The 22,202-nt window shown below is 42.9% G+C and overlaps 1 protein-coding gene across 2 annotated transcripts in view; it reads right to left on the bottom strand.

The window, feature by feature from the left end:
* Positions 1-14,480, bottom strand: part of znf385d (zinc finger protein 385D) — a 60,649-nt gene extending 46,169 nt beyond the window's left edge. For both annotated transcript variants that reach the window (XM_070911901.1, XM_070911900.1), the window contains exons 1-2: positions 14,459-14,480; positions 7,020-7,162 (exon numbers count right to left, since the gene is read on the bottom strand). In XM_070911901.1, coding sequence (XP_070768002.1) covers positions 7,020-7,162; positions 14,459-14,480 — 165 coding nt within the window. The remainder of the gene's footprint in view (positions 1-7,019; positions 7,163-14,458) is intronic.
* Between the last annotated feature and the right edge of the window lie 7,722 nt (positions 14,481-22,202).

The following is a 22,202-nucleotide window of genomic DNA, read 5'->3' as shown; positions in this document are numbered from 1 at the left end:
TGTGTAAATCAAATGAGTAAGTCTGCAAAACAGCCCTGACTCACCCTTTGTTCTTTTCATTATATCGTCATACAGATCATGCTTTGAGCAATCCCTTCACTTGTCATTTGAAATTCAACAATAAAAACTAAAATAAAAAAGACCATACCAACCATAAATCCCCTTTTTGAAGTTTTCTGAATGTTCCCAAAATAGCTTAGGAGTCTCTTAGACTATATATAAATATGTAGGGTTAGATTAGATTAGATTAAATGTCAGTGTCTCTGAAATTATGTTATTGCCAACAGTTTTTTTGGTCATTTGGGGGCAACGTGACAAGGTGTAAACACAACACAGACATGCAAACAGCCTGCAGACACACAGCAACTGTAGCGTTCATCTGGAGTTAGAATATCTGACTGTATAGCTGCTAATGTTCCAGGTGGTCTTTTCGTCTGTGTGCCATTCAGGGAAGTTTGCGTTCAGTTTATTTATTCATTCATCAGAGCTTTTTTTTTCCCCCTTGAAAACAGCCTGCTGCTGCTGGAAATTACACGAAAACAATGAGCTGAAAGATGCTAAAATGCTTCACGAAGTCGAGTGATAAATTCTCAGTGGGTTCATTAATACAAGCGACAGCTTTCCCATTACACACAGTCATTTGATTTATTGGTAATATGGATATATTGATTAGTGCAGCTTAAATTCATGAGAAATTGTTTGTTTGTTTTTCAGCTTCCGTTGCCATGGAGAGGAAGCTGCTCACAAATCAGAGTTGTAGTAAATTCAACGCTTCGTCATTTGGGGACAAAACACAGAGTTTTATTGTTGCTATAAATCATTTTGTTTACACTTAAATTCATCTGTAAATGGTTTGGGTCAAAAACAGCTATTTCTGTACCCTGATGGTGTACAGCGCTTATATAAATAAGAAAAAAAAGGGCAATGATTCACTTTTTCGAATTGTGACTCCAGTTCAGGAAGTTTTTTGACCCTTAAGACAACAGGAGGGTTAACCTCACCTACAAACCTCGACTGTTTTCTCCAACCAGGGGAACACCAGACCTACATGAATCAGAAACATGTGATTTGGTGATTCAGAGGTCAGGCTAGCTCGGAAGTGCTCCAGCTGTCAGTCAGCTAACGTTGCCTATACACAGAATAAATTAGATTTTTACCTCCAGAACCCTAAAAGCACTAAAGAACTCCTCTGACTTCACTGTGTTATGTCCTGTCAAAGAGCACATTTCCATTACAGCCATTGATGCTAACATTGACTTAGCGAGGGCGTGTACACATTGAAATGGACTGAGAGTGCAGACCGAGGCCTGTGTGTCACTGCTGCTGCAGGACTACCAAGCAATTTCCCAGCGTGCAGATCTGCGCACAGAATCGATAAATCACATTCCTGATTACTCTGCAGGGGGAAATGGAGTTTGTATTGTTTCTCCAAGACAAATGTAGGCTCCGGGCAAGATGGATGTTATTTTCAGGGCCAAAGACAGACAACCCAAACACGCACACACCTCCTCGTCCACATGTACCCCCCCCCCCCCCCCCCCCCCCTCCACTCTGTTAAACTGAAAACTACTTTTCCCCCCTTTCACTTTTCTCTTTCATTACACTCCAAAACTCACTCGCTCCTGTTGAGGTCCCCCCCCCCCCTTTCTTCTCTGGTTTGCTCCATTTCTTTCAAGGTGGCAATTTCAATAAGTCCTCCACGACTGAATCAATTGAAAGTTGCAGAGCAATCCCAAAAGTTGTCCAAAGCTCACTCTCTGTTTCTCTTGCCTAGAGTTTCAAAACAGGTCAACAGCAGCATCATCTTCGCGATTTCACATCAGTTAAAGGATTAAATCGCTTCTTTACAGGCTGAGAAAAGTCTTTCATCCGACAGCGATAAGAGGACGCAATGAAATGTGACACGTTGTTCTTCGTTGTTTATCTGCTCTGAATCCAAAGTCTGGACCTGGAGTGAAACAAAGCAAACGCTGAACCTCTTCCTCGATGATGAGGTATGTTATGTTGGACAAAAAGCCAGAAGGTCTGATTGCACCAGATATGTTTTCATTCATTTCATCTAGATGTGTCACTGATATATTCATCTACAGGCTAAGCCAAGGTGCTGTCTAATTAAAGCTCCTTGACATGTTGAAACAGGGCCTTGAGTCTGACGGGTTCAACTAGGTTGGAAATATAGATAAAATTCTCCATAATGGAATTTTATATTGCAATTTTGATTGCCTGGAAAGTGTCATGGAGAGAAAAAAACAACAACTTTGAATTTGAAAATCAATCTAATACGAACAAGTTGCTTGGATTTAATGTATAGTGTTATCTTTGACATCCCATAAACATATGTCATCACAATCAGTAATTTGTTGGCACAAATTTGTTGTTTGTATGGTGCAAAGATCCACAACATTGTCTAAAAAGGCCAAATACAGCCACAGATATTGGGATAACTACCTCAGTCGAAATAGTAAAGTCAAATATGAGGAAGCTAACAAATCATATAAGGTATGTGGTTATATCACCCGACCCTATGTCTCACGTAAGTAGCCAGCAGATAGATAGATAGATCTGTAAAAGCACATCAATCAAATCAATCAGCGACCCATGTGTTGTTATTAGTGAAGAAACAGGAGTAGATACTAAGTGGCTCGTAAACTGTTCAACACCTGGTAATAAAAACATGATGACCGCTACAAGACAACATGTTCCTAATCTTCTTGTTCTACTGCGTCACGTTGTTTGTTCTGGAAGCTCCTCTCAAACTGGAGCCTCCTGAAAGACCTTTTCACCCCCGCTGTCTCTGAGCACGTGTGGTTACGTGCTCCAAGTCTTTCTTTATGTCTCGAAGCCACATTTTTCTGTTACATTTCCTTGTATTAAGGGGCCCACCAGGGCGTAAAAGAAAGAAAGAGAGAAAGAGAGTGGGGTAACAAACATCTTTTCTTTCCCTCCGGCTAAGGACTTCCTGATTGTGTCAGTCACTCAGCTCAAAACAAGATTGTGCAAAGGCTCAACAGGAGGCTTTGGTATTAGTCCCATTTCATGCAGGTGTGAACACGCACACGCTGTCACTAGTTTCTATTTTCTTTTGTGCTACATTTGAAAAATACCTCCAATAATGTGACTGTTCCCAGGATGAAGTGCCGCAGTGTGTTAATGGAAGAACTGTTACCATCGTCTATAGGATCATTTGGGTTTTTTTTTGGTTTTTTTGAATAAGGGAGCGTAAATGTTTATTGAGCCCCGGAGGCACGTAAGCAAATCTGACCTCATCTCAGCAGATATAAAGTGAGTGTGCGTTCAGTGGGAGTGCAGATGGAAACTAGCTTCAGCTTGATCTGTAAATCACAAAATCTGCTGCACTCAATTGAACAGCTGTTTGGTTTCTGTGCACAATTATAATCAGAGATCTGCATCTTCTAATAAACTGCTTGACTGAAGCCGCATCGCCCATATGTGGAGGTGGAAAGTAAGTTTTAGTTAAAATTAAGAAAGTTATTGACTTTACTTAAGAATATAAAGTATTTTAGTGTTTCCATTTGTGCAGCTTTGTACTTACACTTCATTTCAGAGGGAAATATTGTCCTCTATACATTATATTTTACATTTAACATGAGCTAAACCCATAAAATATCGCTAATATCTTTATTATTATGTTCCTCTTTTATTATTTCTTTCCTTCTGTGCTTCTTACTTTCCTTTCTGCCTCCTTCAACCTGTCCTTCATTTTGTCCTTATCGCTTCTTCTCTTATTTCTTTCTATTTGTCCTCATTTCTTTCCTTCTTCAGCTAATCTGAAAGCAAAAAATAAAATCCCTGGCGATTCAAGGTTTTCACTTTCTTCACACTGAGTACTTTTCCTTCAGATACAATTTACTGACAGTCTTTGTTTACTTTTAGTCAAGTAACAGTTTGAATCCAGGACTTTTCCTCTGTGGCGCTGGTTTGACATTTCAGTTCTTCCAGCACTGTTTATATGATTTGCAAAGCATCTTTTCCCACCCAGCAAGCAACTGGCTGTGTGACACATAAAGAAACCCGATCAGACCTACAAGCTGGCAAACAGGCTCCTTTGTTGCGCCCTTGAAACCAAACTTACACTGGTGTTGAAAGCGCTCAGAGAGAGGGGAGGGGGGGCTTGTGTCGGCAGCACAACAGAATGTAGAACAGTAACTTGTGTATGAACTCCTTTACAAAGCTTTGGGTGTCAACTCCTGCTTTTTCAACTGCATCACACTCTGCTGCTGATTAGGAAATCAGGAGCTCGGAGGAAAGTTTCAGAGACAAAAAGAGGCTGAGAGAGAAAAGCGAAGGGTTGAAAGATCGAGAACGGTGTGTGTTTGTGTGTGCGAGCGAGAGAGAGCAAGAGGTGATTACTTTGCGTTAATCTAGTATCAGCTTTCCACCTCTTGGAGGCTTCCCCGTGTATTACTCATTATCTGCAGACAAGTCTGTTAAATACAGATTAGACAAAAAAGAGACGCAGTATAGCTGAACTTTCTCATGGAGCTCTCCTTGCAGAAACAATCTGTCTTCCCGTGAGTTATCTGGGCTTTTCTCCGTGATGTCCCCACTTTTTCCTTCATGTGCGTGTTTTTTTCTCACTCCAGCTGTGCTCCATATTTCAACTTCTCGTTCCAGCAGATTTTAAATTGAGCTATCCCCATAATTCAAAAGAAGACACTGAAAAAAAAAAAAACGCTTTTAGGGTTTTTATCCGTCTTTTTTCCAGGAGTCATCGTATTTTTTTTGATGACCTCGCTGATTCGAGGCCACATATTTCCGCATAATTACTTTCTACTTTCAAAAAGAAAATCAGTGGATCTATACGAGTGTATACACGAGTCCCGGTACAGTAAGTGCACATCGGGTGAGTGCTCCATTTAAAAGGTAGCGCTTCACCAATCGCAAATCCAATAAGGTCTTTGTAACCTCATGCTGCCGTTGCATTTCAGAGGGCGCTTTACTCCAGTTATTGATACTGGAGAAGAGTTTGCCTCTGAAATGTGACACCCCTAAAAAACAATGAGCTCTAAAGGAATTATGTCAGTTTTTCCAAACACAATGGAACCATTTCCACCATCAGATAAATAATATACGAACAGTAAACGCAGAACGAGAAGGGATCAAAGTCAGTGGACTCCGGTGGACACCCGGAGAACGACCGTCACATCCGATGCCAGCGACCCCGTCTCCTAGAAAAACATTCACTGTATATGATACTAATTTGTCTTGCCAGTTATGCTGTGGTGATTGATTTCTGCTGATGTTCACAGGTTTTTTCGAGTGAGAGAAATGCTACATGCTTGTGTTTTGAGTCCAGGTTTTGGAAACGCGTTGTGTCGTGCTACAGGAGAAGTCACTGTGGAGTTTTTCTTAAACCCGGGCGACCATCTTTCATTAACCTTAACCAATTGCTACAGTAAAATGTAAAAAGATGTCCGTCACGACTCCCAAAGGCCAACAATCCAAAACCCAAAGATCATTAGTTTAATAAAATATGATACAAAGACATCAGAAATGAAGGGCTCATTTTGGAGACCAACAACAGTAACGACGGGCATCAGAAAAGACGCAAACACAAAGACAACGCAATGATTCTTTTCAACAACAGACCCGAGAAGACTAAAAACTGCTTTCTTACACGTCTGTCCGAGGAAGTTTCCGTCCAATGACTATGTTACTTGTTACGAATTATGGGGAAAAAAGGAAAGTCATTAAAATAAATACTCGATTTAAACCCGAGTAAATATTTATTTTGGAAACTGTATGTGGACAAATTTCACATTTCTGCTCGTCCAGCTGACCTGCTGTGTGCTGAAGATCAGCTTTCAATTGGAATGATTTAATTAAAGTATAACAATTAAACACTGTCTCTGTTTTTCCAATAATTCGATTGTTCTCTCCAGGAAATGTCTGGAAAATGATTTGTAAATCATTTTAGAAATTACAGACCAGTAGAATAATTACCAAATTATTTGCACTGCTTGGCAACATTTCTGCAGTTCAACTTTTGCTTCCTCCAGATGGTGCACACCATATTGCAATCTCAGTATGAGGTGACATAAATCAACAAAACTTAGCCATTAGTGCTACATGGAGCATGTTTTGCTCGCTTTCATTGCTCTGATAGTTTAACCCTCACAAATAATGGAGGTTTTCAAAGAGACATTCGAAGCACCGACGCTCACTGAACATTTAAAATAAATGTTTGTCATGTGTTGGACGGAGCTGCTGTGTACTGCAGCGAGACAAGCAGGGTGCCAACTGGTTTCCAGCATTTTCTATGATAAACTATGTTTCTGTGTTTGAGTTAAAAATAAAAACAGATGTGCTTGTTAACAAGGAGATGACTTGTACTCGGCAGCCAAGCTCCTCCACGAGAAATAACCTCTCGCTTTATGAATTTTGGTCTTAGAGGCTAAAGATGGAGCCGTCATTAAATCCCAAAGATAGAGATGAACATGCAAACTATCCGGAGAGCAAGTATCCCAATAATCACACCGTGAATGCTTCTCTGCGTTTTTGTATTAGTAAAAGCAAAATTATATGATTTTCAATAATAAAAATACACCAAAAAGGTCAGAGATCAACTTAAACAGTTTCTTTCTTGTCAACATTGATAAATGTGCAGAACAAAACACAGAGAGATGCACTCCTCTTAAGTGCCAATACCATTTATCTTATTCCTTCTTGCATTAAAGCTTTCTAAGCATCATTTTATTGAGATGGATCAGGTGTTTTATAAAAGACAGATACATGAACTCGACGAATGAGGTCAAAGCTAAAAGTTGCTTATTGTACGTAGCTCTGAGTCAGTGATAACAGCTTTAAATAAATATGTCTCCAAATATGAATATCTTAGAGATATGTGGAGATTAGAAATACAGATATGGAATCCTGAACATACAAAATCAGCCGTATCTCCCTCTCAAAAACACCGGTATCCTTCAGAATGACCTTAGCGAGGGTCAAACAGCATCTGACAGCCTGTGAGCAGGTCACATGACACACTATAGACTCACCGCATTGAATCCTGGGAAGAGGCGGACCGCCGAGGCTGCATCCAATGGAAACGGGAGAAACTGCTTCATGCCCAGTGAGGTCTGGATGGCAGGCAGGGTGGGACGCACCAGGGCAGGCATGAGGCCATTTTGACATGTGTTACCTGTAGGAGGGAGAGCAAAGGCAACATGTTGAACTGCAGACAGCAACAGAGTCAGGCGCCTGAGCCAAAAGCCTTCGGTTTACATCCAAGTGAACCTTCAGTGTGTGTTTGTTTGGTCTGTCGACTGTAACACAATGTCTCTTTGCACTTATCTGTGTTGGTCATCTATTTAACTCTGAAGCACCTGCGCCGCCAAAGCAGTCATCCCTTCCTTGTTCCAGTGCTTACAGTGCCGGTTGATTTGATTTAGATTAATGCCTGAGTAAAAACAACTTTTCTAAATTTGCAGAGCGGGTTGTAACTCATCTGATAGCATGGAAATCCCCCAAAATATCCAGCATCACTTCAAAGTAAAAATAAGTTTTCAACCTCAAATTTCCAGGCTTTCCCACCGAATGTATGATATTTGAGACAAAATAATCTCAACTCAAGGTCCACTTGCAAGCTTTTCTGAGCTGGTTGAAAGCTCCTAAATATCTAGTGAGTTGAGATGAGTTTGTCACATGTGCAAGATGTTCATCAAATGTCCTATCATATCTCCAATTTTGGGCATTTTCTTCATCAGTGCAACATGTACCAGGTATGTTAAGATTATAACAACAATAGCAGGTCCTCTGTGTACTATATTTACCAATACGCTTTGATTGCAAGACTTTTACTTGTAATGGAGTACAGTCTGAGGTTGCTACTTGTGTTTTTTTAAGTATTCAACACTTGAACCACCACCACCACCACCACCACCACCACCCCCATGGTTAAGAGAACGGTCTCCATTACTGTTAATTGGCTCAAAGACCGAGTCTGTGATAAACTGGCTGCAAGCTCGTGAATGCTCTGAATTCAGTTTCTTCTTGTAATCCACAATCAGACCCAAATTATGTACTGAGAACAAGTTGCACATGCAGATGACCACTGCGTGATGCTGCGATGATGTTTATCTCTCCGAAACAGATGTTCTCATTCTGAAATTGTCCCCACAAATAGCTGATTTGGAATGACTGCGGCAGGCACAGTGTGTCTTATGAGATGATTCAATGGCAAGAGAGGCCTGGCCCACACATCTCTAGGAAAAACAAAAGTAAATACTTCACTTTTATTGTCATATGAGTGCGCCGCGCCAGCAGAGCGCTTTATAAACCACCAATTGGAAACAGCACAGGGCTGATTTCAACAAGGCGGGATCAACAAAAAAAAAAAAAAAAAGCAGAGAAACCGTTGCAGCCTTCCAAAACATTAGAAATTAAAGAAGCCATTTCACAAAGCTGTAATGAGAACCAGAGGGATGATTTTTTTTTTTTTTATCGCTGCACATTTAACAACAGTGGAACTGTGGGCCAGCATGGCTCTAAAGCGCTGGCAGATCCAGAATCAAACCACCGTCTTGAGACAAATAAAAACAAGGTTTGCCACGTTTCGGTCCCCAGGCAGTGGTAAGGGGTAAATAAAAAGCAAAAGTCATAAAGACGAGAAGAGAAGAGGGGAAAACCACAGACTGTCCCCCCTTCTCTCACTCCGTCTTCTGTCTTCTCCCTCCAGTCGCCGCAGCGCTGCCATCTGTTGGAAAAAGAACACATGCCGTCTCTCATGTGGAGGCACGTCCTAGTCCCAACTTTAGCAAAGCATGTCCTTCTGCAGGGATCACCCGACCGTGCCATCTCTCGACATGCCGGCCTGACGTCAGCCCGCAGGCGCGCCTCACCTCGTGCCCAGCCAAATCCACCATTCACAGCTCTGACGTGCGCGGTCAAAACAGCCCGCTCAAACACACCAGGGCTGATGTGTGGGATTAGTCTGCAGAGTGACAAACTGAAATGTGAATTTGTTTGATAGGGCCGTGTTTGGTTTGCTGAGTGATAGGAGATGAAATCTGACATGTCACCGGGGCTGAAGCCTGTGAGTTTTCTATTCTGTAACGTCACTCAGAGGTGATTAGTTCCACCAGTGAGCAAGAAATCACAATAAAGTCTTTAAAGTTTTTTCTATTGACACAGTCACTGGTGGAAAAAGCGTTCAGATATGTTACTTAAGTAAAAACAGAATTACAATCATTTAAAAACACCCAAGTACGAGTCCTACATTCAAAAGTTTACTTTTGTAGTACATAGATAGATGTACACAATGGGCCCTTTTGTATGTATTACATGATACACTTTTTAATGTTGCAGCTGAGCAAAGAAGAGCTAATTTAACTGCTTTTCATATTGTGGGTAGTTTAATCTATAACAGTGCATCACATGTTATATACTGTTTTGAATAAACAAGAGTCTACAGGTCCATGCTAGCGGCTCTGCGAGGCTGTAATAAGCACTAAAATGTCAGCAATGCTAACGTGGTCACGATGACAATGCTAACATGCTAATGATGTTTACCGCGTTCACCATCTTAATGCATGTTTACACAGTTTTATCTGCCTTTTTCAGTCGTCCGATGGAACCGATACGTTTCAATTTGAATCCATACAGCTGTCGTCACCAGCCAAAACGCAGGTTACTACACTCAATACCGTTCCTGAACGCGTCCTGTGTCGACACAGACGAGCGCTGAAGCAGCTGCATGCTAACATGCTAATCAGCATTAAACACTTGTTCCTAGACGCAGAAAAAACGTTTTAAACTTGTTACACTAAATTCACTTTCTGTGCACCAAAGCAAAAATGACTGCCATCCATCGAGCCGAGTTGCTAGCGTGCCTAAAAATCCAAATTTGGAAGGAAAGTTAGTAACTATAGCTGTCAAATAAGTATCGCTAGTATATTTATATTATAGTAGTACTTGTGAAAAGCCGTGTAAAATGGAAATAAAGTAGAGAGTTGGTGTAAATGTACTTACTTTCCCTCACCGGACACAGTGTCTGCTGTTAAGTGGATTTAACCTCTTCTAACCTCACATACCTTCCTGAACCTCTCATTGTTTCAGGTAAAATAAGGCAAATTGATTTTCTTTTGTCTCCTGCTGTGAAACAATCGCGATCCTGCAAACATGCCCGAACACAAAAGCACATTCCAGCCCACAGCAGCGGGTTTGTGTTTCAGTTCTGTTAAGCGTGATCATCCGTCACCACCAGCAAAAGTGCAAAATATAAAGCAGAGCGGGGAAAATGAGCCCGTGGCTGCTATTCTGAACTCTAACCCGGACCTTTGAGCACCACGCTGACTTAAAGACACTCCGGCACTGAGACAGAAAAAGCTTGTAACAGCAGGCGCCGGCAGAAAAGCACAGATGGCATCCGTAATTATCACTTTGTTAGAAGTGTCAATATTTGACTGAGTTAGGCTAAAAAATGTCCATAATTGACTTCTGTCGACAGCTTCTAAATTTGGACTCCATGGGCAGAGTGCAGGGCCCAGGTGGGCTGAGTCTCCCCAGCTGACACTGTCGTCTACTCTGCATCGAGAGTCGCTCGGGAGAGTCGCTCTACGCTGAAAGGTCAGCAGGTGACGGCCATTAAAACCACGACAGAAGATGTCTGAGTGGCCTGGGAGTTAGAGCACAAAACCATGGCAAAAAGAAGGATTTACAGTTTTGTCTTCAGCCTGGTTTTATATTCTATTTTTCTGTCAGGAGTCAAAGTCAAAGCCAAACAAATGCAACATGTCCTTGGAATGAAAAGCCTGGCTATATGTCAGTATTGCTCCCTCGATACGATCTCCACAGTACTGATTTGTTTACATAGTGAATGAAGTCTTGTAGCTGAGTGAAGGTTTCTCACTGTGAGCCTCTCATGCGGCCGCTGACAGCAAATATGTGATGGCTAAATGTGAGATTTAGTGTTTGAGGTTGTGAAATGTTTGTCTATGTAAAACGTAGCCACAGATTTGTATTTTAGGCCACACAGAGAGACGCAGAGAGAGGCTGCTCTTCTTCTGCAACAAACCTGAGACCAGCTGACCCCTACTGACACTACTGCACAATCCTTCAGAAATTTGATTTACTCTACTTCCACTTTAAACATAACCGTTAGCGTATTACTGAAATAATGAAGGTTTTATTTTTTTGACTCTTCAGGACAGTGCCTCAAAATCAGTTAGAAAGCAGGGCCTTAAAGCTGCACTAATCAATCTTTTTATACCCAACTCTGCACGTCCCCTTTGTAATACAGAGCGGTTTAGCATCTTTCAGCTTGTTGTTTTTGTTGCTCCATGCCAGACGGACAAAGTGAGCGACTAGCTTGTGAGCATTTAGCAGCTAAAGAGCCGGATAATTGGCGGACATCAAATCAGACCTAGTAGGAAAGTGAGCTGCACTTATATTTCTCTCATCGCCAGAGACTCCAAATGAATGCTAATGTTGTTCCATATCTGCTGGATGTGTAAACAGTTTGCTAACACATCAGATTTATACAGTCATAATATGTGAACAGTGTCTGATTTTCAGTTTCTTTCAGTGTTCTTCCTCCAAGAGGCTGAGCAAGACTAACGAATGCAGCTTAAAGACCTTATCATGTCAGTTGGCATTATGCTTTAGGGGTGCATATTCCTAAACATCATTTTAATTAATCAAATTACCACAAACCAGTTGATGCACATTGAACCTGGGGGCTTTTTGGGGATGCGTTTTTGCCTGCTTTGCGTAATGATGTAAAAACTCGGATGAGCTCTGACTTCCGGAAACATTTGAAACAGATCAGAATTGATGAAAGTTATTTTTACCCACTGGCCTTTGTTTATCCATTCACTTTGAGGCCGTGTTTAATGATGCAGCACATACAGTGTGAGACATTAGGGGCAGCTCATTGGACAGGATGTGTATTGGCTACTGTATCGTGGCGTGCTTCAGACCGTCCTCTGCATTGCCCTTCCTGAAAGATTCACTTATCTGGGCTCAAGCGTTTTTACTCCTGCGGCAGTATGTCGAGAGAGGGAGAGAGTAAAAATGATGTCTGGAGGACGCCGACTGGCATTAATAATTAATCATCTTGTGCCGCTCTCCTCCACCTTCTGCCTCCTCTTAGTGTCCTGAACCTGGCTGCTCCTGCGATAGGATCTGTCCAGAGAGGCTGAGAGCCTCAAAATACAAAGATGGCTCTTGCACACGCTTCCTTTTCCCTCAGCAAACATAAAATCCAATTATTAGATAAATCTGAGAAGTCATTCGTATGCTGATGACGCTCTGGATGTGATTAACACCTTTGTGTTTTCATGGAGTTTGCTGATTGTATTCTGTGACCCTTAACATGCTCTGAGATCAGCACTTCCCTTCAAGCGAGGAGGATAAAATCATTTCACCCTTATTAAATTGAACAAAGTGACTACAAAGGCTAGATTTAAAACATTCTCTCGTTTTTTTTTTTGAAAGCTACACTTTCACTGATTTTCCAATTAACCTTTACAGGATAAGCTCTGTACTCTTATGAAACATCATAAATCTCACCAGCGTGTTGCATACTGCGTGCATTTTGGCTCCCAGCTACATAACACACGCTGCCTGCATCCCCTTCAGATTAGCATACTGTAGCTCTTGCTGCTGTCATGAGTGTAGCTCACTAATAAACACAGCTGTCCCTGAATCAGATCCAACAATCACTTCCCATGCGCTCTGTAATCTGAGGTTAACCAAAAAGACGTTTACGTGCTGCTAAACGCCGACCGCAAAGCCAGACACACCGGAGAGATTTCCTCCGGGCCTTCGGCTCAACAACACTAATAGCTTGTATGATTGCAGCACACACTCAAGACCTATTAGCCTGCTGGGTTCAACGTTGTTTTTTCACTGCCTGGTTTCGATGTACGCGGACAGCTTTTAATGCAAGAGGGACGTTTCCTTTAGATCTGTTTGTTTTTTTCCATCTCGGCGTCTTGTTTTTCCCGAGAGGTCAAAAGTCTCTGGCTTCTCTCATGAGACGTCACCTGATATTAATCACTTTAACAGAAAACACGCTCCAGTTTAATAGCAGCGATGCCAAGCTGGTGAACAAACAGTGTTATTAATCTTTTAAGAGATACCATCTAGTTTCTCTGCGCTGTGCACTCAGGATCGCATTCATAAATGTTAAAACGACGCACATCCTGTACGCAAACAGTGACCTTTACCTCTCTTGTTTTTTTGTTTTTTTTTTGTTGTTTTACACTGAGCGGTGGAGATAAGATGGTTCATAGTACTTCATCTGATAAAAGCGCAGACAAAACAAGCATCACCAACCAGAGAAACCTGCCTGAACTGGACCCTCTTTGGTTTGAGGGCCGGCAAGCTTCTCCACTCCTCATGATTTTGGGTTAAACGGGGCCAAATTCCAAACTCATCCATCCAACCAGACCTGCGTCACCTTTTTATTTTCACTCTGCTTTCCAGAAGCTGCACACCTGACCGACATCGACGGTGGATCTTAAAGAGCTGAAGCTGTCTCTGCACCTGACAGCTTATTCATTTATAAGCTCCCAGCGCTCTTTTCCACCCCCCCACCCCCCCGCCTCCCTCCCCCCTCCTCCTCTTCTGTGTATGGCATAACAAGAGAAAATCCTTCTCACTCTTACAAGCCATGGTCTGTAACTTCAGATCGCTTTAATCCCCGGGATAAAAAAAAAAAGAGTCTTTCATTTAACAAATCACCCCCTCAGAACTCCGGATCCCTGTGTAATTATTCCTCCTATGTGACTGTAAGCCAGCCGTGAGAAGAGCTCTTGACGAGAAGCCACTCGCGCATTAAGTCTTCCTAAGCCTCCTCCAGTCTCTTCCATTAAAACTAATGGAGGGGGGCCTTTCTCTAAATGTCTCTAAATATCCTACACAGAATATCAAGTGGCTCTCCAGGCCGGCAACTCCGATCTTATATGGCATTCCTACGGACAGTCAGCTGATCAAACAGACACAGTGAAATCCAAAGCTTGGATTCCCAACAGCTGGGATTTGGTCCAATAAAGCAGAGCACGAGGAAGGTTGTTACCTGGTGAGCAGGTCCATTCAACATTGTTAGGAGCCTTCAGTGTGCAACTTCACACTTTCTTTCTTTTGTAACAGCAACCAGCTCTCCTATCCATCTTTCCAGAACAAGAAACAGGCAGGCTGGAACACATTTACATTTAGGAGAGAGGGGGGGGGGGTGCACTTATACTCTGCATTTGACTGTAATAAAGCACATGCAGTGAACACACACACACACACACACACACACACACACACACACAGGTCTACTAGGTGTGTAACTTCATGCTCTTTTCCTTTAATGGAAACCAGCACTTCTTCTGTTTCACTATCCAGAACAAGTAAGAACGCACACATTTACGAAGGAACCTGCGCGGAAAACACGAGGATGAGATGATGCACCTCAACACCAAACAAACGCAGAAATACAAAAACTCACCAAAGAACATGCTGCTCTCCATAGCTCCTCAGGCTCGGGGGTCTGCTGTATTTCCTCTCTGGTGCCCTGCCAGTGTGTGTGTGTCCATGGACAGCAGCCTGGGCATGTCTCATACACTCCTCAGGGGTGTGTGTGTCTGTGCATGTGTGTTCAATCCAGCGGCAGCGTCAACGGCCAGTCTGCATGCTGCACGCCGCTGCTGTCTGTGGACCTCCGTATCTCTCTCCCCCTCTCTCTCTCTCTCTCTCTCTCTCTCCTCGTACTGGTCCTCCCTTGTCTGTCTCGTCCCCTCCCCTCCTCTTTAGCTCTTCCCCTCCCTCCTCCCCCTCTGTCTTCCTCCTCCTCCTCCTCCTCGTCCTCTCTGGCCCCTCCACACACTGGATCCCTTCGCTTCTTTCTTTTCTCTCTCCAAGGTGTCTATCTACATTTTCCAGCAACAGCCTCCTCTCCACAGATGCCCCCCCCTCTCTCCCCCCTCTCTAGGTGTCTCATCTTTGTTTTATGTGTCAACCAAGCGTCTTTCTCTCACTCTCACTCCTCGCTTTTCCCCGCTGTCTCTCCTTTATTTGATCTTATTCCCCTTTCCCTGCTTCCATCTCCAGCTCGCTCCTTTTCTTTTTCTTTTTTTCTTTACTCTGACTGTTCCCTCGCTCTCCCCCTGGTTCTTTCTCCTCCTTATCGCTCTCTCTCTCTGTTTCCACCTCGGTAAATATCTTTGCAGTGTGTTTTCCCTCTCTCTCTCTCGCTGCCTTTCTTCACTTACACTCTTTGTCTCTTATCGTTTTCTCCTTTTCACTCAGCACGTTTACATGCATACCAGAAAAACAGGTTGCTGAGAAAAATGTTACAATGGAAATTGGAAGTAGACCATTATATTATATATCAAAGTCAAGATAAAGTCAGTTATAATGACAATGTTGAAAACACGAACTAACTGAGTGGTAGGATATCTTCTTAATGACTAATCAATATTTTTATATTAACAATGGATTAAATGAAAGGGGTCGCTTGTAGTGAGGAACCCTCAAAGAATTATCACCCAACTCTGCAGTTCCCCTCAGCTCTACGGAGCTTTTTACCGTCTTTCAGCTAATTGTTTCAGCCGCATTTAGCAGCTTAAGAGCCAGATATTTCCCTCAGGAGTTGGTGGAGATCAAAACGGAGCCAAAAGGAGAGTGAATACTTTCACCGTAACAACTTAATAAAGTGTAAATATGTCAGCGTTTACAGCTTGTTGTGCTGCCCCAAATGAAGGATAAAGATTATTTATTCTTCCATTAGCGTCAACGCAAACCTCGTCAAATCAAACACGGTGCAGGTTTTCTTTCCCGCTCAGCAGCGCAGCGCTCAGCGCTGCCACCGGAGGCAGAACTGCTTTAATCATTAGCTGTAATATAGCTTCCGCTTCTACTCCAGTTAGAAACTGAGAAAGAACTCTTGTTAATGGTGCAGACCTTTTTATTTATTTTTCATTATGTTTTTTCTTCCTCAGAAGATTTCCTACAACCTGGTGAGTTGCTGTTTTTGCACTTTCATCTTTCCCCCTGTTTTTGTATTTATCTGCAGTTTATATTTTCAATTTTCTCCCTTCAACAAATCTTATGAACGTCTGACAGCTGTCTACGAGACGGCTATGGGGCTCTACAGTAACTTGCTTGATGTGTCCAGCTGTGAAAACCATGTACAGTATGCATGCAGCAGGTCAGTGACCAGATTTCTAACTTCATTTTGAAACCATGGCTGATTTATTTTAAGAGTTTGTTTGATGATGTTTGATTTATTTTGTTGTTGGAACATTTGGACTCATGGTGCACTGAGAGGACAGGCTCTGTAGTTGTTCCTGTTTTACAACTAGTCAGCTGTTAATCTGCCTTATTTTTACTCATAGAGGCTACTTTGTGTTTCAGTCAGACATTGAATTAAATGATTTTGAAGCACGGATGCATCGCCACATGTACCGGTCTTTCCTTTCCCCCCACCGCTCTGCTGTCACAGCGATACTTTCCCTGTCTGAAGTCTGTTCTCCAGCAGAAACATATCGAGGTAATCAGGTTTCTCTAATCGCCCACCCCAATTATGGAAACCAGGTTTCTTGTTTATCAGAAATGAGATTACTGCAGAAAGCTGACAGTAACACAGTTAAGTGCATGTAAGTGCAGTGATTGATTCTGCCTTTTCTGTCGTTCTCTGGCTCCTCTTTTACACTTGCTTTTCACCCTTTGTTGATGACACTCTTTTGTTTTCTCTCTGATGCTCACACACATTCCCAGACTGTCCTGACTGTTTGCATTTTGCTCCCTTCTGTCTTGCTTTGCTTTCACTTAGTCACTCCCTTTCTCTCTCTCTCTCTCTTTCCTTTCATGATTCGTATTTTTTTCCTCTCTGGCTGGTTGTAATCAGACTCAACAGGAGCTGATATCAGGCTGCTGCTGCTGCTCTGCTTCTGCAGCCATGAGACACTACTGCTGCTGCTGCTCCCCACTATCTGTAGCCTTCACACACACACACACACACACACACACAGGATTTTTAGATTTCATGGGCACAAAACTACCACACACACTCACAGATACAGATGCACACATGAAGACAAGCTCAACAAGAGATATGTGTACAGGCTGCACACACACACACACACACACACACACTTCCAGAAACAGATAAACAACCACACTCTTAAATACTAAATTATATGCAAACACGCAACCAAAAGATGCTCAAAACTCTTAAAGACACACACATCGACCCAAAAACACAGACAGTATTCAAGCATGTACCCACACAGTCCCTGACACACACACACACACACACATAGATAGACACAAATGTACACACACAAACAATGACACCGTCACATTCACACATGCCCCCTCATCTGGTGCAATGCAACTGAAATATGAATTATATGAAAATATCTATTTTCTAATTACATACAATTTATAAATAAATGAACCTGAGAGGAACAACAGTTGATGATTCGTCGCTACCAGACGAGCAAAACACGTACAAGTTCCAGCTGCCATCTTGGTTTTGTTGAAGGAAAAGAGTCTCACCTTGTGAACCTGCAAAAAAATAAAATGAAAATAAATCTCCTTTCCTGTGATATTTTTCTGACCAGCGGCACAAAGGAACCTTTTAGGTGATGAGAAACGTCTTCCAGCAACAGTAAGTGTTGTCAAACAACAGACATGCCAGGGTTTTTCCAGTTTGGCCTTGTATTTATTTTGTGGTTTATATTGTGACTCAAATGTAATCATCAATGCAAAATGATGATTGCATAACACAAACAGAGAGCTGGGTAAACCGTGGGATGTCATCGCTGCTTCCCACGTGGTATGATATTCACTGTATGTTATTGTAAAGAATTGATTTGTCTGCTTTGTGTGGGCTTTTTCATCAGGGACGGCAGCAACACTGGATCTCCCTGTTCTCACATACACGTCTTTTACAGCTATTTACAGCTGCATTCGTGATCGCATTTGAATTTGCAAATTACTGTGGCGTGGTGGGCAAACTTGTCGACAAACATGGCGCGTCCCAGGTCGAGGGAAGCAATGCCATGGACGAACGTCATTCATTTTTAAATCACGTTTTTCGTAGTACAACTTGTTAGCTACTGCTGCTACTTGTAGCTTTTGCTGATTCACTCGGGCCTCTTAGGTCATCAGGCGGAGGTCTTCTAGCTGTACCCAGACTCAGATCCAGGTCCGGTGAGGGTGCCTTCACTTACCGTGGTCCTGCTCTCAGCAACATGCTGCCTGCTGACTTGAGGTTCATCACAACTGTGTCAACGTTCAAAAGCAAACTCACAACTTTCCTGTTGTCCCAGGCCTATAGATGATTACTGTGTGTGTGTGCGTGTGTGTGTGTGTGTGTGTGTGATAGGGAGGGGGTTTCCATTTCATTGTGTTGCTGTGTGGTATGTTTAATGTATGTTGGGTGTATGATTCTGCATTTTACACATGCTTATATTCGTATGTTTATGTTGCCTTTGTTCTCATGTTTAGGTCTATATTTTCATATTTTGGAATAAAAACTATCACAATTGGTTGTCAATCCGGCGTGTCAGGGGGCATTTTCATGAAGCTGAATCTTTCTCAACTTCCCCTTAGTTGCACCGCTGGGTCCAGGTTGTCATTTCGAGGTCCAGTTCACATAGATGGTATCTTATCGCGCCTCCAGTGAGTCCATGGGTGTGAACATGATGCTAAAACAAATCACGAAGAAGAAGAAGAAGGAGCAGAAGCAGGTGAAAAACGTTTTTCGAGATGTTTTAAAAACATGCCGACAGAGTATTTTTAAACGTGTGTGTGAAACATGGAGCATGTGAACAAGAAGCATTTGCACGTGTGTGTGCGTTTGTACAACACTGATAACAGAAGTTCAAACGATCCCGAGGGTCTCAGCCCGACGGCCTCTGTGTGTACGTGTGTGTTCATCTCTGTTATGGTGTATATGTGTGTGTGTGTTTTGGATGATATTCCCACACGTGCTTAACCTCCGCCTGGCTCGATCACACACACACACACACACACACACACACTCTGATTGGCCCACTGTAACGCTGCTGCTGAAGGTCAGACAGAATTGACCGCTCCTGAGCTCCGGCCCGCTGGTATCGACTGCGAATGAGACGCTTTCTTGATCAAAGCGATGTCGGCCTGCGCACGCACATACACACACACACACACACACACACACACACACACACACTGATATCTCCAGCCAGGCAGCCAGTCAGTTGGTGACATCATCAGCTGTCTCCTCAAAAGTGAAAAAATAAATAAATAATCCAGAATCAAGCATAAAAAATGTTCTCGAGCGCTGTGTGAGATTCCTCTCTGCTATCATCCCCTTCAGGCTCCTCCGCTGCGGCCATTTTGCACAGCGCAGATGTTTTCAATTAATCCTGAAATCCCATTCTCCCTGTCCACCCCCCACTATCTCCCCCACCGCCCCTCCACCGCTGAGTCCAGCTCCAGTAAATAAGTTTATTCTATAGCTGAGATGGCAGCTCTCCCTTTCTCCTCTCCTTCCTCTTTGTCCCCCCCCCCTCCCTTCCATCTTCCATTCCTTTATCCCCGTTCTGTCGTCCTCCGCCGTGCACCGGCTGTGGCAAATATGTTTTTTAACCTTGACTCGCAGGTGTCGGTGGCAGAATGGGGCATTATTTGTCACCATAAAAAGTGGTTAAGCAGCGGCGGCAGCCCTGCAGGAAAAGCCCCAGTGCGCCGCATGCGAGTGCAGCCCGGGATACTTCATTAATCTTGCTGTCACTTCCATGACGCTTTTCATTAGTTATAGGGCTATCTGATCAACAGGCAAACTCTCGACTTTTCAAAGCCGTCCACCAGCAGCCGGAGAGAGGAGGGAAGAGGAGCTGGAGGATTGAAAAGAGACAGCGAGAGGAGAGAAATGAGACTCTGAGAGAATCAGGAGGACTTCTGATTCGTCTTGGCCTGTAACAAATCAAAGGCTTGTGGGAGGTCGACTCATGTGGTGCCACTGAGAAACCAGCTGACCCTTTAACAGAAACATTACGTGATACACAATTTTCCTAAGTGAAAAATTATATCTGAGGACTGTAACCCATGAGTCTGTTATTTGTTGTGATTTGTTTGTTTGGAACATTCAATCTGAAACCCTGAAACTCTATTTAATCGATCCCCAATCAGATCAAAAACAAGCAAAGTGGGTTGAAATAATTACATCTAGTTTAAATGAAAATAAACGTACAAATTTAAATCTATACTCGTTGAGATTTTCATGAAAACTCTTGTTGCTATTTTTGGTCTGCATTTGTTCAGCAATAGTCAGTGTACCTTTCTATATGGTAGTTTTCATTGTTAGGTGGCGCGGTCCGCCACTCCTGCCCTGTATTATTTTGCCTTTACACACACACGATTCACAGGAAACAATGCATGCATGTAATCCAGTGTTACTGTGTGTAATTCTACCTCACTAATGTCAGCGTCACTGTTTACTGTTCACTCTCCTGCAGCCATATCAAGTTACTGCTAATGGCAAAAAGGGGTGCAAAAACGGGGTGGCTTTTATTGTGAAGCAGCCGCGAGAAACGCAATGTAGCGCTGATACCGTAAAGAAAAGTGTCCTCAAAACAAAGCATTGTCAATTTTTTGACCACAGACCAGTTTTAAATATCGCGGGGTACGATGGAACAAGAGCTGCAGACCAACAAGCAAACAACATTAGTTTGTTTGGCTGCTCTGTAAACAGATACACCTTCTTCTGTTGTCATTCTGAAAAAGCAGCCGCTGGCCGAGTGTTTTCTGCAGTATGAAACCACACTTGAGGTTACCACGGTAACCATGGGTGTTGCTCAATCAAGCGCAACTGAAATTTTAAGAATTACAACTTTAAGGGCAATACACTTATTAACGGCCTTCTTTAGTTTTACTTTGATCTAAAGAAACACGTGAAGAAGAGAAGAGTTGGCAGAATGACATTGTTTACGCAGGTTCAGTTCTTTCTCTCATGCAGCAGTTGTACGATGAATATTTATGTCGGCTTGTCCTCACTGACAAGTCGGTGTAATGCAAGATGTTGTAATACCCTGTAACATCTATTACCACCACACCTCTCTATAGAGCACCGAGCTGAAATGTCATGACATCACAGAGAAGAGAAAAAAAATAAGACTTGACTTAATAAGCTGAAGCATTTCATTTTTATTTGCTTGGGATCGAGGAGAGATCATGAGTCATTCACGGAGAGAAATATCATAACTGCGCAAGTGGAAACTCGACACCAGATGAGAGCGCTCTGGCCCGCGTCTAAGTAGAGCGACTATTACGCTGATGACTGATGACTTTGATGGAGGGTTTACGAACTGCACTGCTACATAAAACTGCGCCATGTCAAATGTGGCTTGTGTGTAACCGGCCTACATGTGTGCCGACGGCACTGTGGCCTGCGTCCCTCCCACTAAGCCTTCTGGGATTGAATCTGGTTTCCCACCATTTCCTCTCCATGTGTTTTACATCACTGGGTGAATAGTGAACAGGCGGGAGATAACCGCTCATACCTGTAGGGTAGAACACTGGCTAAACAAAGTAGTTGGAAGAGCTTTTATTCTGAAATTCGATATACACCAGCTGAAACAAGTGGCAGTGTTTTGAAACGAACCTGGCATGCGAGTAAAGCTCATAACTGTTTCCAGTTACGGCGATGAGTCACCCGGAGACCTCTGTGTGGAGAATTGTTTCATTTTTTAAGGGACACCATCAATGTTGTTGAGATACGGACCGATGGCATGAGCCTTTTCTCCTCTGTGAGTTTCAGGCCGGGTTCGATGGCAGCCTGCAGCACTTAAGAACTAAAATGACACGTAAAACCACTGCAGTTACACTTCCAGTTGCTGTTAGATTGAAAATGGAATCGAAATGGGATTTCAGGTAATCAGCCTGAAAATGCCGTGGCTGCATACTCTGCAACGCTCGACCGCTCGCCAAACTGTTGATCCGTCTCTCATCCTGTTTTTTTTTTTTTTGCCTTTGAGTTTCTCAGCAGAGAGGATCAAAGTGTCCTCGCAGCGCTTTTCAACATCCACCACCACAACCCCCCCCCCCTCCCCCCGTTTTTACCCAATGAGGTAATTGGAAACAGATAGTGTGCGGCACGGATAAGTTACGGCACCCTGCATGGGTACTGTGATTATTAGCAGGGAGGTTTCAGAGCAGGAACCAGAGACCAAAAAGAACAATGATTACGAAGCAGTTTAAAA

Source organism: Enoplosus armatus, chromosome 9 (assembly GCF_043641665.1).
Source record: "Enoplosus armatus isolate fEnoArm2 chromosome 9, fEnoArm2.hap1, whole genome shotgun sequence".
Taxonomy (NCBI): Eukaryota; Metazoa; Chordata; class Actinopteri; order Centrarchiformes; family Enoplosidae; genus Enoplosus; species Enoplosus armatus.
Note: the sequence above shows the minus strand (reverse complement) of the source record. Positions and strands in the feature narration are given on the sequence as shown.